The 13,835-nt window shown below is 45.7% G+C and overlaps 1 protein-coding gene and 1 non-coding gene across 2 annotated transcripts; one reads left to right on the plus strand and one right to left on the minus strand.

Annotated features, from left to right (window-relative positions):
* Positions 1-1,881: 1,881 nt before the first annotated feature.
* On the plus strand, positions 1,882-9,069 carry Krcc1 (lysine rich coiled-coil 1). Its single transcript, XM_031380875.1, has 2 exons — positions 1,882-1,986; positions 8,458-9,069. Exon 2 carries the CDS (start codon positions 8,482-8,484, stop codon positions 9,067-9,069), a length of 588 nt encoding a protein of 195 aa, XP_031236735.1. The 5' UTR covers positions 1,882-1,986; positions 8,458-8,481.
* Positions 9,070-12,849: 3,780 nt separating this feature from the next.
* On the minus strand, positions 12,850-12,956 carry LOC116100070. The gene has a single exon (XR_004122437.1). It is a non-coding gene; the product is annotated as a U6 spliceosomal RNA (small nuclear RNA).
* Positions 12,957-13,835: the final 879 nt, after the last annotated feature.

The following is a 13,835-nucleotide window of genomic DNA, read 5'->3' on the forward strand; positions in this document are numbered from 1 at the left end:
ACCTCTTATATCCTCTTTTGTAACTTGTGTTTTATTACCTGAATTCAGTATTTTTTTTTCTTTAAAGAAACCAAAAGAAAGATAACCTGAAAACCAAGAAGGACTATCACAAAAAAGGAATGGGACATGTGTAGAGCAAAAGTGGGGAGTTTCAAAAGGGTGATACTGTCATACAGGGACAGCAGCAAGGGGCCAGAGACATGAGCTTTGAGTGTATCTATGGAAGACAGAACTCCAGAGGAGAATTCGTTAGCTGTACGGTGGGACAGCCACCGTGGGCAAAAGAGTTCTTTTTTGGGGGGTGGGGTGGGAGGAGGTTCAAGACAGGGTTTCTTTGTATAGCCCTGGCTGTCCTGGAACTCACTCTGTAGACCAAGCTAGCCTTGAACTCAAGAAATCCATCCGCCTCTGCCTCCCAAGTGCTGGGATTAAAGGTGTGCGCCACCACCGCCCAGCTAAAAGAGCTCTTTTTGTTAGGCTGGGAAGGGAACTCTGGGCTGGCCAGCAAGCAGTGTTTCAGTGTCCAGGAATCGTTGCAGTTGGGTTATACTGTGGCTAGCAGTAGTCTAGTCCTGAGGCAATGACAGTCTCTCCCTGGGTCAGAAATGGCCCAGCATGACCACCCGCTGGCATCTATAGTTTACAGTTAGGATTTGTTAGGGTTAACACTTTTGACAAGAAAATGATCTTGCCTGAAGAGCTTTGCCCTGTGCATGAGAGACCAGGTCTTGGGTTCAGACTCCATCTTAAAGAACCCAATCTAAGACTGAACTCTCTAGCTTCAGTTTCCAGATCACTCACTCCCCAACAGACTTGTGTCTAACACTAGTTTCCAGGCTATAAGCCTGCTATAGCTCTTCACTTCCTAACAACCACGGATCAGGAGAAAAGCCGAAGTCAAGTTTATGGTTTGGCGCCCAGCACTAACCAAGTTTAAAGGGCAACAAAACTCCATAGTAGCCCCCAAATCAGATGTGTGCCAGGCTTTCAGAAACCTCCTGGCTTGCTTGCCACTTCCTATAAAACCTTGTCCGGCGGAGGGCTCCTTGCTTCACCGTCCCAGAGACAGCAGTGTGACCCAAGCTTGAGCTTGAACAAAGACCCTAGTGCAATTGCATCAGAATCAGCTCCTTGGTGGTCTTTTGGGGTTCACCAAACGGGCACAACAAGCACAGTCTTGTTCTGAGGTCAGAGTGTCTCACTACAGCCATCCCCAGAATGGCATCCACAATTAGGATTGGATCAGAATATGATACATGCATAAATGACAATGTCACCGTGAAAGCCACTAGTTTTAAATAGTGGGTAATTCAAAAGATGAATTTTTAAAAATTAGCTGTAAGTTTGATTGCTGAATATTTTTGATTGACAATATTTTTTAAAGTACAGCATTAGGGATTATAGCTCAATTGGTAAGAATGTGTATCTATCTGCCATGCTAGCTCTTGGTTCCATCCTCGGTGTCACATAAATCCACATGTTGGCTCAGGCCAGTAATCCCAATACCCAAGAAGTGGAATCAGAAGGAGCTCATGGTCATCCTCCAATCTCTGCAGTGAATTTAAAGCCAACTAAGGCTATGAGACTCAGTCTCAAATTGGAGACAGATGAGAAGGGGAGGTGCTTGGCGGGGGTAGAGAGGTTGGGTCTGAAAACTGGATAATTTATTTACCCTTTCAAGATAAACTCCAGACAGGATTGACTAGTACTGATCTCACTACCTTTCTGGGTTTTGTTCGCAGGCAGTGAACTCAATTGAGGGCGTTCCTCAATCCCTTTAAGCGTGAGATTGGATTTATCTCCCGGGTGAGCTAGAACTACTGGTTGAAGCACCAGAACTCAGACAGAGGAAGGGGCGTGACCTCCTACTTCCGGCATCCAGGCTAAAAGAGCCATCTGCAGAGCAGCTGCTACCCTGGAATTGTTCCGGAGCTCCCTGTAACTCGACAGCCTGTGTGAGGCCCCTACTGCAGAGGTTCTAGCCAGGTAGACATTGGCGCTTTGTGGTGCCCACAGGTCTTTCTTTCAGGTCTTTTAAAAAACCCTAAAGACTCCTAAGCCTAAGAAGGCCAGAAATCCACCTGTGTGTGGCAGGTTTTCCTCAGTTAACTATGCAAGGAGATGGTTCCAGATAAGAACTGACTCAAACCTGTTTCTTATTCCCTCTAATATTTGGCAGCATTTTGGAGCACTAGTAAGGACCATGGCTCAGGTACAAAGGAAGACTGGGGCTGGAAGGGAGGGCTTCTTGGAGCTGGGGTTTCTAGTGGATTTAAATCCGTAGGGAGAAGTCAGAGCCCTTAGTCACAGTTTTCCTTGTGAAGGCCTAGGTGATGCCAGGCACAATTGGATTGGGTGCTGAGACAGCATCGAATAGAGAATCTCTATTCATAAGAACTTTGCATGCACGCGTGGGAACATACCAGATCTGTAAAAGTGTTAGTTCGTGCTGCTCTGTGTGGACTGTGTGAGAGAGGCATTGTTCAACAGCAGCAGGGAACCAGGTAGAAAGGAAAAGCTGGAATCAGCTGTTTGTGATTATAGCCACTGCTGACCTAGAACTCATTAGCCAGGCTATGCCTTAAACTCGAAATCCTGCTTCAGCCTCCCTGGGTGCTGAGGTCACAGACCCGTAACTTCATACCTGATTTAGAATCGGCACTTTAAACACCTGAAAGCATGCATTGAACATGGGGAGGCTTTGGGGATGATAATGCAGGGGACAGCAGATGGGTGTCAGAGGTCACCAAAGCTGAGGTAGCCTTCCACACAAGCCCTAGGAGGTGAGAAGTGTTTTGGTGTCCTTGCTTAGGGACTTTGAGCACAAAGACACAAAGGCTCAGAGACCTGTGTGCCTGTATGTGCTCTTCCAGGAGAGACCATTGTGGCTGGAAGGTCAGAACACTTTTGAGAAAAAAAATGTCTTGAAGCAGGAACCACCAGGGCCGTGGTTGACCAGTGGGCAACCGAGCTTCCCTCTGCACCAGGGAAACCCAGTGGTTTCCAGCCGATAAGAGAAAACTAAGGACCCTTCTGGGTGTGGGGTTGGAAACAGCAGGAGCGGCAACCCAAGTAAGAGGTAGTGTCCCTAATCTGTGGCAACCTGACCCTATGAGGAACCTTTTGGATGCTAAAAATGGAGCCAGGACTAAGGGTGCGGCACCATTGGGTATAGGGTTTTGTCTGACCTACCCGGAGGCCCCAGGCCACCTTAAGGGTGTGGTGCCTATAATCCCAGTACCCTGGGGGTAGAGGTGGGAAAAGGTCATCAAGGAAAATAAAGCCAATGATGGTATTTGCCTCCTAGGTAGGGAGAAAGCAAAGAGCAGGGGGACAGCACTCACTGCGGGAGGAATGATGAGGACAGTTGTCACTGTGTGTTGGGATCACCTATAGGAAGGGCTCACCCTGGTGCTGAGCATGACCCGGACTCTTCTGGGTCAGAGGGAGAACGCTGAACAGAAGGAAATGTTTGGTCTCTTTCTCTTGCCCCCTCCCTCCCTTCTTTTTTCAACTAAGCATTTTCTTAGCCTTCTTTTTTCTTGGCAACTTTTTCTTTCTAGTGTTCATATAGAAGTATTCACTTTGATATGTTACAAGAAGATTGGGGGGGAGGGGATGACAGCCCAGCTTATCTTGACTAGGCAAGCACTGCGGGTAGGAATTGAGTTCATTTCTCATGGCCAGTCAGAGGAAGCCTGGATCCCAAACTGAGTGAAAATGATGAGTGCTATGGCTGAGGAGAGAGAGGCCCTAGACTTAAAGAGTGTTGTCATTTAAACCAAAGACAAGCAAGGAGTGTTTGGCTAGAGGTGACAGGGTCAGATGAGTCTTAAACCAATTCTGTTGTTGCTTCCTGGATAATGGCTCCTAGGTGGGTCAAAGTAGAGAAGGAAGACTGAGGGCCTGGCTGGGTGTGGTTGAATGATCCCATAATCCCAGCATTTGGGAGGCCTGGCTGGGTGTGATCCAATGATCCTATAATCCCATAATCCCATAATCCCAGCACTTGGGAGGCCTGGCTGGGTGTGATGCAATGATCCTATAATCCCATAATCCCAGCAATTGGGAGGCCTGGCTGGGTGTGATGCAATGATCCTATAATCCCAGTACTTGGGAGGCCTGGCTGGGTGTGATCTAATGATCCTATAATCCCATAATCCCAGCACTTGGGAAGGCTAGCTGGGTGTGATCAAATGATCCTATAATCTCATAATCCTAGCATTTGAGAGGTAGAGGTAGGGTGATCTAATCCAAGGCCTATTTTTTTTTTTTTTTTGAGACAGGGTTTCTCTGTGTAGCCCTGGCTGTCCTAGAACTCACTGTAGACCAGGCTGGCCTTGAACTCAGAAATCTACCAGCCTCTGCCTCCCAAGTGCTAAGACTAAAGGTGTGTGACATGTCACCGCTGCCTGACTCCAAGCCCAATTTAAAAGGTGTGTGCTGGTGCCATGGTCCAGTGAGTAAAAGCTCTTACTGCCGAGCCTGACAGCTCAAGTTTGGCCCCACATGATAAAAGAGAAGAACCAGCTCATGCATGCCCCACAGATCCACACAACATAAAAATGAATGCAGTGCAAACATTTGAGAGGGTGCTAAATGACAGATATACAAAGTGGAAGGCAGTAGGTAAACTATGGATGCTGAATCTATAGACAGGCCAGACTTGGTGAAGCTCATGGTGCCACCTTTTCTGCCAATGGTAAACCCTGATTAAAGAAGGCCATTAGGGAAAGAAGTGGGCATAGTCATATGCCCACTGACATACCGAATGTCGCTTTCCCCGATCTCATCCTCTTCCCAGTAACAGCCTGGGCCTCTCCTGCTGATTGGGATTGCTTTGGGAAGCCGTGCTGGAGACTAAGCCCTGGACATCCCAGATTCTCTCAATGAGCTGCACCCCCAGCCATTGTTTTGCATTAGGGAGGGTGTATCAAAGATTCTGTATTATCTATCACACAAAGCTATAAGTGCCTACCTGAACCTGGCTCAGAGTAACCCCAGCATATGTGTATGCAGAAACATACCAAAAATACCAGCCTGACTAAGCACAGGTGTGGCCGTGTTTCTCTTCCTGATCCTAGTCTGGTCCTCTCTGAGCAGGTCACACTTGAGGATGACTTAGGAGTTGTACTGTCATATACTCATGTGCCAACTCGCTTGACTGTCTTGCTTGTCTTCAATGCCTCTGCTCCTTATGTGGCTTTTGAAGAGCTCCCTCCTGCAGACGGACACTTTTTCTCCTTGGCAACTTTCTTATAGGGCACGAGGGTGCTAACCACCATTCCATAATAAGAAAGGACTTAGCTATCAAAGGCTCACTCTCCATCTTTCCATGTTGAAGAAACAACTTGAAGCCACTTGAAAGTTTTTCACTTTGACAAAATCTGAACTCAATTTAAATCTCTCCACAGAAAAATAAAACCCTGGGCTGAGGATGTAGCTCAGTTGGCAGCATGTACGCAGCTCTGGGTTTGACCTCTAGCACTGTATAAACCAAAGGTGACATTCAAGGTTATCGTTGAGCACAGAGAGTGTTCCAGGCCAGCTTGAGCTACTTACGACTGGATGGCAGGAGAAAGGGCAGTAAGGAGGGAGAAAGAGTCAAGTCCCCGGTAGGGGCTTCAGCCCCTATATCTGCTTTAGAATTAGGGCTGTTAGACCTTCCCAAGAATGAGGGCCTTGGCCCCAGAGTCCACCTTCTAGCTTTGAACTATATATCCATGACACACTGTGAATCCAGAATACTGCTGCTTCATTATCCAGACCACAAAGCCACAAATAACCCAAATTTAGAGATTTGGTTACAAATAAAAGCACATTCCAGAACTGTTCCAGCATGCAGACAGCCCTGCAAAGTGTATTCATCCATTATGAAAAAGAAAGTGGATCTTTTTCTTTTCTTTTCTTTTTTTTTGGTTTTCGAGACAGGGTTTCTCTGTGTAATCCTAGCTGTCCTGGAACTCTGTAGACCAGGCTGGCCTCAAACTCAAAAATCCACCTGCCTCTGCCTCCCAAGTGCTGGGATTAGAGGTGTGCGCCACCACCGCCTGGCGCAGCCAAGTTTTTTGAATAGGCTACCAATGAGCCATTGAATGTTGCTAGTCCTCATTCTAGTATCTTTTATTTTGGACAGAGTCTCTCATTGGCTGGTCTGGAATTTTCTGTGTAATCCAAGCTGGCCTTGAACTCGTGAAGATCAACTCTTAAGTGATGAGACTAGGGGCTGGAGAGTTGGCTCAGTGGTTAAAAGCACTGACTGCTCTTCCAAAGGTCCTGAGTTCAAATCCCAGCAACCACATGGTGGCTCACAACCATCTGTATTGGGATCTGACACTCTTTTCTGTTGTGTCTGAAGACAGCTACAGTATACTTACATGTACTAATAAATAAATCTTTTTTTAAAAAAAGTGATGAGACTAAGGGCCTGCAACACCATGTACAACTTGATTTCAGCTTAGTTTAGTTACATGATAGTCCCTTCTAACTTACAATTTAATTAGAAGATTAAATAACTTACTCTTATACATGGAATCGTTTTTATGAAAGAGGAAAGGTCTAAAGTTATCTGATTTTTTTAAAAAAAGGTTTGTGTGTGTGCCTGTATATCTGCATGCAGTGCTTGCAGAGGCCAGCAGAGGGCGGTGGATCCCCTGGAACTAGAGTAACAGTTGGTTGTGGGCTACCAAGTGGATGCTGGGAACTGAATGGTTCTCTGTAAAAGTAGCCATTGCTTTTAACTGATGAACCTTCTCTGTAGTCCAAATTATCTGATTTTTAAACCTGTCACAACCATGATAAACCTTATACTCATTAGTATATGTAACACTTGAGGTCTGGTGATAGCTCACACAGAAAAGTACTTGCAGAGCAAACTCGGAAGAGCTAAATTTGATCCCCAGCACCCACATGGAAAGCTGGGTGTTGTGGCTCGTGTGTAACCCCCGTGCTCAGAAGGTGGAGACAGAAGATCCCTGGGAATAGCTGGGCAGTCATCCTAGCCTAAAGGGCAAGCCCTAGGTGTCATGGAGAGACTCTCAAAAAACAAGTCTCCTGAGGAATAATACCTGAGCTCAGCCTCTGGCCTGCACTCACATATGCAGCTGCACACAAATGAATACACATACAAACAAGGTATGCATGCTATATACTTATGCACACACACTGTACACTGTTGTATATTCCATTTAGTATTTATTTATAGATCCTAACATTTTATTATTATTATTATTTTCGAGACAGAGTTTCTCTGGGTAGCCCTGGCTCTCCTGGAACTCACTCTGTAGACCAGGCTGGCCTCAAACTCAGAAATCCACCTGCCTCTGTCTCCCAAGTGCTGGGATTAAAGGCATGCGCCACCACCACCTGGCTCCTAACACTTTTTTAAAGATTTATTTATTTTATATATATGAGGACCCTGTAGCTGTATGGATTGTTATGAGCCTTCATGTGGTTGTTGGGAATTGAATTTTTGGACCTCTGCTCACTCCAGTCTGCCCCGCTTACTAAGTCTTTGCTTGCTCCAGCCTAAAGATTTATTTATTATTATAAATGAGTACACTGTTGCTGTCTTTAGACGCACCAGAAGAGGGTGTCAGATCTCACTATGGGTGGTTGTAAGCCATGATGTGGTTGCTTGGATTTGAACTCAGGACCTTTGGAAGAGCAGTCAGTGCTCTTACCTACTGAGCCCCTAGAGCCTAACATTTATAATGCATTTTCCACCAGCTAAGACATGTGCTTGTAATCCTGGCACTCTGGAGGCAGCAACAGAAGGAACACAAGTATAAGACCAGCCTGTTGAATAGCAGCTAAGGCTACTTAGTAGAACCAAGTCACCATGTTGAAATAAAAAAAAAATGCAAGCTTGAGAGGTGGCTCAACAGGTAAAAGAATGCACAGCTCTAAAAAAGGACCCAAGTTTGCTTCCCAGCACTTACATGAGATGGCTTACAGCCACCTGTCAGCCCCAGCAGGATCTGATAACATTGGCCTTCTTGAGTTCCCTATGTACAAATCCATGCCTAAATACATAGACATAATTTTTAAAAATATAAATTAAAAACAAAACCCAATGAGCAGTAATTTTCTTTTTTTCTTTTTCTTTTTTCTTTTTGGTTTTTTGAGGCAGGGTTTCTCTGTATAGCCCAGGCTGTCCTAGAACTCACTCTGTAGACCAGGCTGGCCTCAAACTCAGAAATCTGCCTGCCTCTGCCTCCTAAGTGCTGGGATTAAAGGCATGTGCCACCACTGCCCGGCGTAAAACCCAATAAGCAGTAATTTTCATCCTCCATTATAGTTTCCTATCCCCAGACTATGTCAAAAATACTCATGTCCAACACCAGTGACTATACTCTATTTACTGTATAAGTAACGTCAAACTCTCTCTTAGGACAGAGAAAATGTCTTCAGTAAAATGATGCCTCAACAGAGGGTCTTCTCCCATTTTTTTCCTAGAGAGATACATTCTTGGTCAGTGTGATGGAAGAGTATCAGACCAATGACTCTTTTCAGCTTGAACTTGAAGATTTCATTAGAAAGCAGAAAGCCAGAGGATTACATCCAAATGTCTGCTTCAGAAAGATGGCAGAGGACTCTGTTCACCAAGAGAGAGATGGCGTCAGGCCCGGAGCTCCAATGCCCGGGTTACCATTCTGGTTCAGAAACTACTCCAGACCCTCTCCTTCCTATAAAAGGCTGACAGGGCAAAACCAGGCACCTTACTGCAGACAAAGACTGGAATCTCTAAAACATTGTCTTAAAAACCGGCCAGTCAGTCAAGACCGAAAGGAAAGGACATGGCGTCAGGAGGAAGGAGGAGCTACCACTCAGGAGCCAGAGATGCCCAAGGGGAAACTCTATGGAGTAAGGGGTTCAGGCACTGAAGATAGCCTCAGCAGAAGGAAGGTCTCAGCAGAGCCACAGGATACACAGAAGTCTAGGCACAGAAAGGAGAACCACCATAATGGGAGAGACTCCACCAAAGGCAGACGCCGGTCCCACCAAAAAAAGAAGGAGCCGGAGGAGAGGGATTTGTGGGATGAAGCTATCTTGGGCAGTCGCTACTGATGCTTGTGCATTTTGGGTCCCAAAAGTCAATGTGTCCATTCTCTTGGTAAGGATGAATTAAATGACCTCAAAGTAATTAGATGTTAGGCCAGCTGCTGTGGTCCATCTACTCTACTGGTGTAGAAATTGTGAGTCTGCGCAGGGATGCTCTTCTGGTACCAGCAGTGACAGACCCTTTAGTGTGCAAAGCCTTTGGGCTATGCTGACAGACATAGGGACTTTTAGTCACAAGCCTGAGCGCCGGGAGCTTTAGCCAGTTAGTCCAGAAAGATCTAGGTGTTGAGGCTAGAGATTATTGCGCTCTGCTGCTAATCATCAGAGCCGGAGCACTTGGCTCCAGAGCAGAAGCTAGCAGGAGTAGGTAGTAGCTGCCCGCTCCCCAGCAGGCCTTGTCTTTGAACACTTAGCTTCTGTAACAGACCAGGGCTACAGTTCTGTGGACTGGCGTGTTCAGACACCTGGTATCTCCCTGAAGCTCCTGCCACCTTTGCCATCGCTACCCTTCTGGCAATGCTCCTGTCCTTGCTCTGTCTTCTGTCTACCACTCAGCCCCTCTACTAATGAGAAAGATAGAAAGAAGACAAGAAAAGAATTGTGATCTGCACTAATTGGGCTGCATTTTTTTTCCATGCTGAGGATTTAATCCAGAGCCTTGTGCATGCAAGTCAAGAGCTCTCTCACTGAGCTACATCTCACCCCAAGTCATGAGCCTTCATCTGATGGGCCACCAAGGGAAGTGCTCTGCTACACCTAGTCTGGCTAAAACTGGCTAATTTTTTAATTTAATTAAGTTTAATTTAAATTTTATTTTAATTGCAGGGTTACCTAAGAGATCAACATATGCTGTGTAAAACAGTCTTGGCGATAATAGCTGGGCTTAAAGGCATTCACCACCATGCCCGCCAAGAGAGAAATGTCTTACAACACATTAGCCAGATGCTTTTAAACAAGAAAAATTAATAGATGTGTTTGTCAGAACATTTAGAAGCAAAGTGGAAGGCTTTGCTATGAAAATCTATAAAAATTAGAGTCTTGAAAATAGGCATTAAGTAAACACACAGAAGAGCTCCAGAAAGACATGGAGTATCTGGTATGAGTGGGCTCAGGAGACAAGAATTTGGTGGGTAAAGGACAGTAGTGAGGGGCAGACTAACCTTCAAGGGGCTGGTGAGAAGGCTAAGGTGCTTGCCACCAAGCCTGGCTTAAACATGAGTTTGATCCCTGGGACCCACACTGTAGGAGAGAGCTAGCTCCTGAGGTGTGCTGGTTTTATGCAGAATTTTGTTTCATATGAGACTTTTCCCATAGCTATTTGTAAAAGCAAGAAACAGAATGGAGGGAAATTACTTGTTATCATTCTGTTAAATGCCCTGCCCCAGGTATCAAATGATCATCTCTTAAAACAGGACCTTATGCACTAGTCTGATTTTACTACTTGGACTTTTAAACTCTTCCTGTAGAGGGTGGTAGAAGGTCGTTGTAGAGTCAGGAAAGGGGGACTTCTCTTTCCCTGGTGCGCCCTTCTCTTAGTTAAAAAATGAAGAGGCGCTAGGGAAAGGGCCCTACCTGTTGCCTATGCACCTCAGCAAATAGCTTGTTGGTGGATTCTGTCTGTAGAGTGTAAATCCTGAGTGGGTAGGGAGAGGACCCTCAGGCTCCTTGCTCTGAGTTTTGCCTCCTCAGTCCCACCCATGGAGCCCAGCCCCAGCCAGGTCACATCACAGCCAGCTACCTGCTTGGTGCTCTTGATCTGACAGTTGGAGCATTTGAATCTCAGCTATACAACGTGGAGATGTCTTCACTAATTGAACTGTGTTCCAGAGCATGTACTTGTGGGCCTGGTGGATGGCTCAGTGTGTGGAAGCGCTTGTTGCCAAGCCTGACAACCTGAGCTCAACCCCTTGGTCCCCCACTGTGGAAAGAGAGAGAACATTCCCCCAAGTTCTCTAACCTCCACATGCGACACATACTCACCCTCTGCACCCCCAACACACAAAGTTTTTTAAAACATGCATTTATTTTATCTTGGATTTCATCAATAAAAATGTTGTGGATATTTGTTTTATGTTGTAACATGTGATATCTTTGGCTGTGACTCTTGCCACAAAGCCCAAAATAACTTACTATCTGGCCCTTTACAGAAGACCTGTCAAACCCTGCCCTGGACTCCTCTTGTACCCACCATTTTTGACGAATTACTTTTTTGTATTTAATTTTCTCTGCTTTAATCACTCCTGTGGCTTTGATTTGACCCTGAGTGATACAGTGCTATTAGACAAACCATTTCTGACAATTAAGAAAGCATATTGAGGGGCTGGAGAAATGGCTCAGTGGTGGTTAAGAGCACTGACTGCTCTTCTGAAGGTCCTGAGTTCAAATCCCAGCAACCACATGGTGGCTCACAACCATCTGTAATGAGATCTGACAGCTTCTTCTGTAGTGTCTGAATGTAATAATACATGTAGTAATAAATAAATAAACAAATCTTGAAAAAAAAACCATATTGATTCTAGTCCTAGGTCTAGGCACTGAGATGCAACAGTGAATGAGATAAACGCATATATGGAAATGAGGGAGGGAAGACTGATATGCAAATTAACTCAAGTATGCAAATGACATCTATTGAAAGCAGCAGGTAATGTCTATCACCCACCTACTAAATGCCAGCAGTCCCCTGTGCTACTATAACAATTAAGACAGTATGATTCATCATAACTTAGACCGTGCAGCTGCTGTGTGCTCCTGGCGCTATTGTATTCGGTGTGAGTACCCCACTCACGAAGAATCAGGAAGGAGGCCGCTGCAATTTGCATGAGGTTTTTCTAAATTGAAACTAGTATACTAGGGTCACCCTGCATTCGGGACAAGAGTGACCAGGAGGAAACAAAGCTCTAAGTTTTTATACCTTTTCAGAACAGAGTTTTACAGTTTACAACATGGGGCTGGTTACACTTTATCTTTCTCATTGTTCTTTTGTTTCTATTGACATTTCTCCTCCAGGTGAAGGCAGGAGGTGTTAAGCCTGGGTGACTGAGAGACCCAGTTTATGACTCTTAAGTGAGGTCTTCTGAGGTGGAGCACACTGCTCCTTACAAATGTCCCTTCGGTAAGGTATGGGGTCACTCATTTAAGTGACACAGGAGAAGACTGCTCACTGGCCAGTAGTGCCCTCCTCTGCCCCCAAAGGGAAAACCTTGGGTGCTGTTGTGGCTTTCATCCTCTCTAGAACTGTTTGCAGTTCCTCCTGTTAGATTCAGCATGGGTCCCCCACTGGCGAAGAATCAGGAGGGAGATCGCTGCAAATTGCATGAGGTTTTTATTGCCAGTATACTGGGGTCGTCCTGTATTCAGAGCAAAGGCACGACCAGTGACAAAAGCACACATGCTTTTTATACCTTTCAGTACATAGGTTTACAGCATTGGTTATCTCTCATTGGTGGAGCCCATTGTCTTTTGTTCTCATTGACCTTTATGCCCCAGGTGAGGGGGAGATGCTGATTGCACGTAGGAGGGGTTGGGGGGAGAGCCATCCTCCCGGGGCCATTTCCTGGAACCGGGTATTTCTTGAGGATGGGTGTTTGCTCTGTAAACCTTTCTGAAGCTCTGTCTTTAGACTAAATGGACATTCCTTGCTCCTTGGTATTTTTATGAGGTGTCCCTATTTGCTCAATTCTTACACTCCAACTTAAGCTTTTATCCACCCTCTCTCCACAGTAACAGTTACTTTCTATTATAGTAAGTGCTACATTTCTGAGATAAGTTTGCTTACTTTTTTTTTTTTTAAATATGGAACACTTCATGAATTTGCGTGTCATCCTTGTGCAGGGGCCATGCTAATCTTCTCTATATCTTTCCAATTTTAGTATATGTGATGCCGAAGCGAGCACAAAAGTTTGTTTGTTTGTTTGTTTTTGTTTTGTATTTTTGTTTTTGTTTTTGTTTTGGGGGTTTTTGTTTGTTTGTTTTTCGAGACAGGGTTTCTCTGTGTAGCCCTGGCTGTCCTGAAACTCACTCTGTAGACCAGGCTGGCCTTGAACTCAGAAATCCGCCTGCCTCTGCCTCCCAAGTGCTGGGATTAAAGGCGTGCACTACCACTGCCTGGCTTGCTTATGTTTTTATTAAGCTTTTTCTTTTCAAGGAGTTATTATGGTTAATCTCCATTGTCAGCTTGACTGAATTGTGAAGTGCTTCTTCAGTAGAACATGGCTCTGGGTGTCTGTTAATAGCTCCTGAAGAACCCTGGATCATGGGGTCTCTGACCTCATGGATGGATCCATCCATTGATGGATTAGGCCATTGAGAATACCTCCACCCTGCTCGGGTTCTTTCCCATCTGCCGCAGGCCGGCCAGTCTCGGCTCCTCCACCCACGGGAGAAGTACAGGTCGACAAGACATCGGCAAAGAAAAAATAACAGACATGACACAAGGAAGTGCAGGAGCTGAATGTATTTCTCAAAATGGCATCAGACTTTTACAGTCATTACAAAAGAGAAAAGAAAATCTGGCAGCTCAGCAGTCAGGGTACATCTGAAGTCATCCAAAACACACTGGGTCTAAAACAGCAGCCACTACTTCTGGACCGGTGCAGAACCCCCAGGTTCAGAGCACCCTCAGGCCTGCATGGGCCCCCCAGAGTCCCTGGGGGCTGTGGGCAAGCCAGCCAGGAGGGTAGAGGTTCGAATCTCGAGTGCTCACTGCTGCACACTGTCACACACACACACACTGTCACACACACACACACACACACACACACACACACACACTC

The sequence above is a fragment of the Mastomys coucha genome, unplaced genomic scaffold (assembly GCF_008632895.1).
Source record: "Mastomys coucha isolate ucsf_1 unplaced genomic scaffold, UCSF_Mcou_1 pScaffold20, whole genome shotgun sequence".
In the NCBI taxonomy this organism is placed as follows: Eukaryota; Metazoa; Chordata; class Mammalia; order Rodentia; family Muridae; genus Mastomys; species Mastomys coucha.

What these genes read in the sequence shown, in the direction of transcription:
- Krcc1 (XM_031380875.1), top strand. Translation starts at nt 8,482, where the DNA reads ATGGAAGAGTATCAGACCAATGACTCTTTTCAGCTTGAACTTGAAGAT.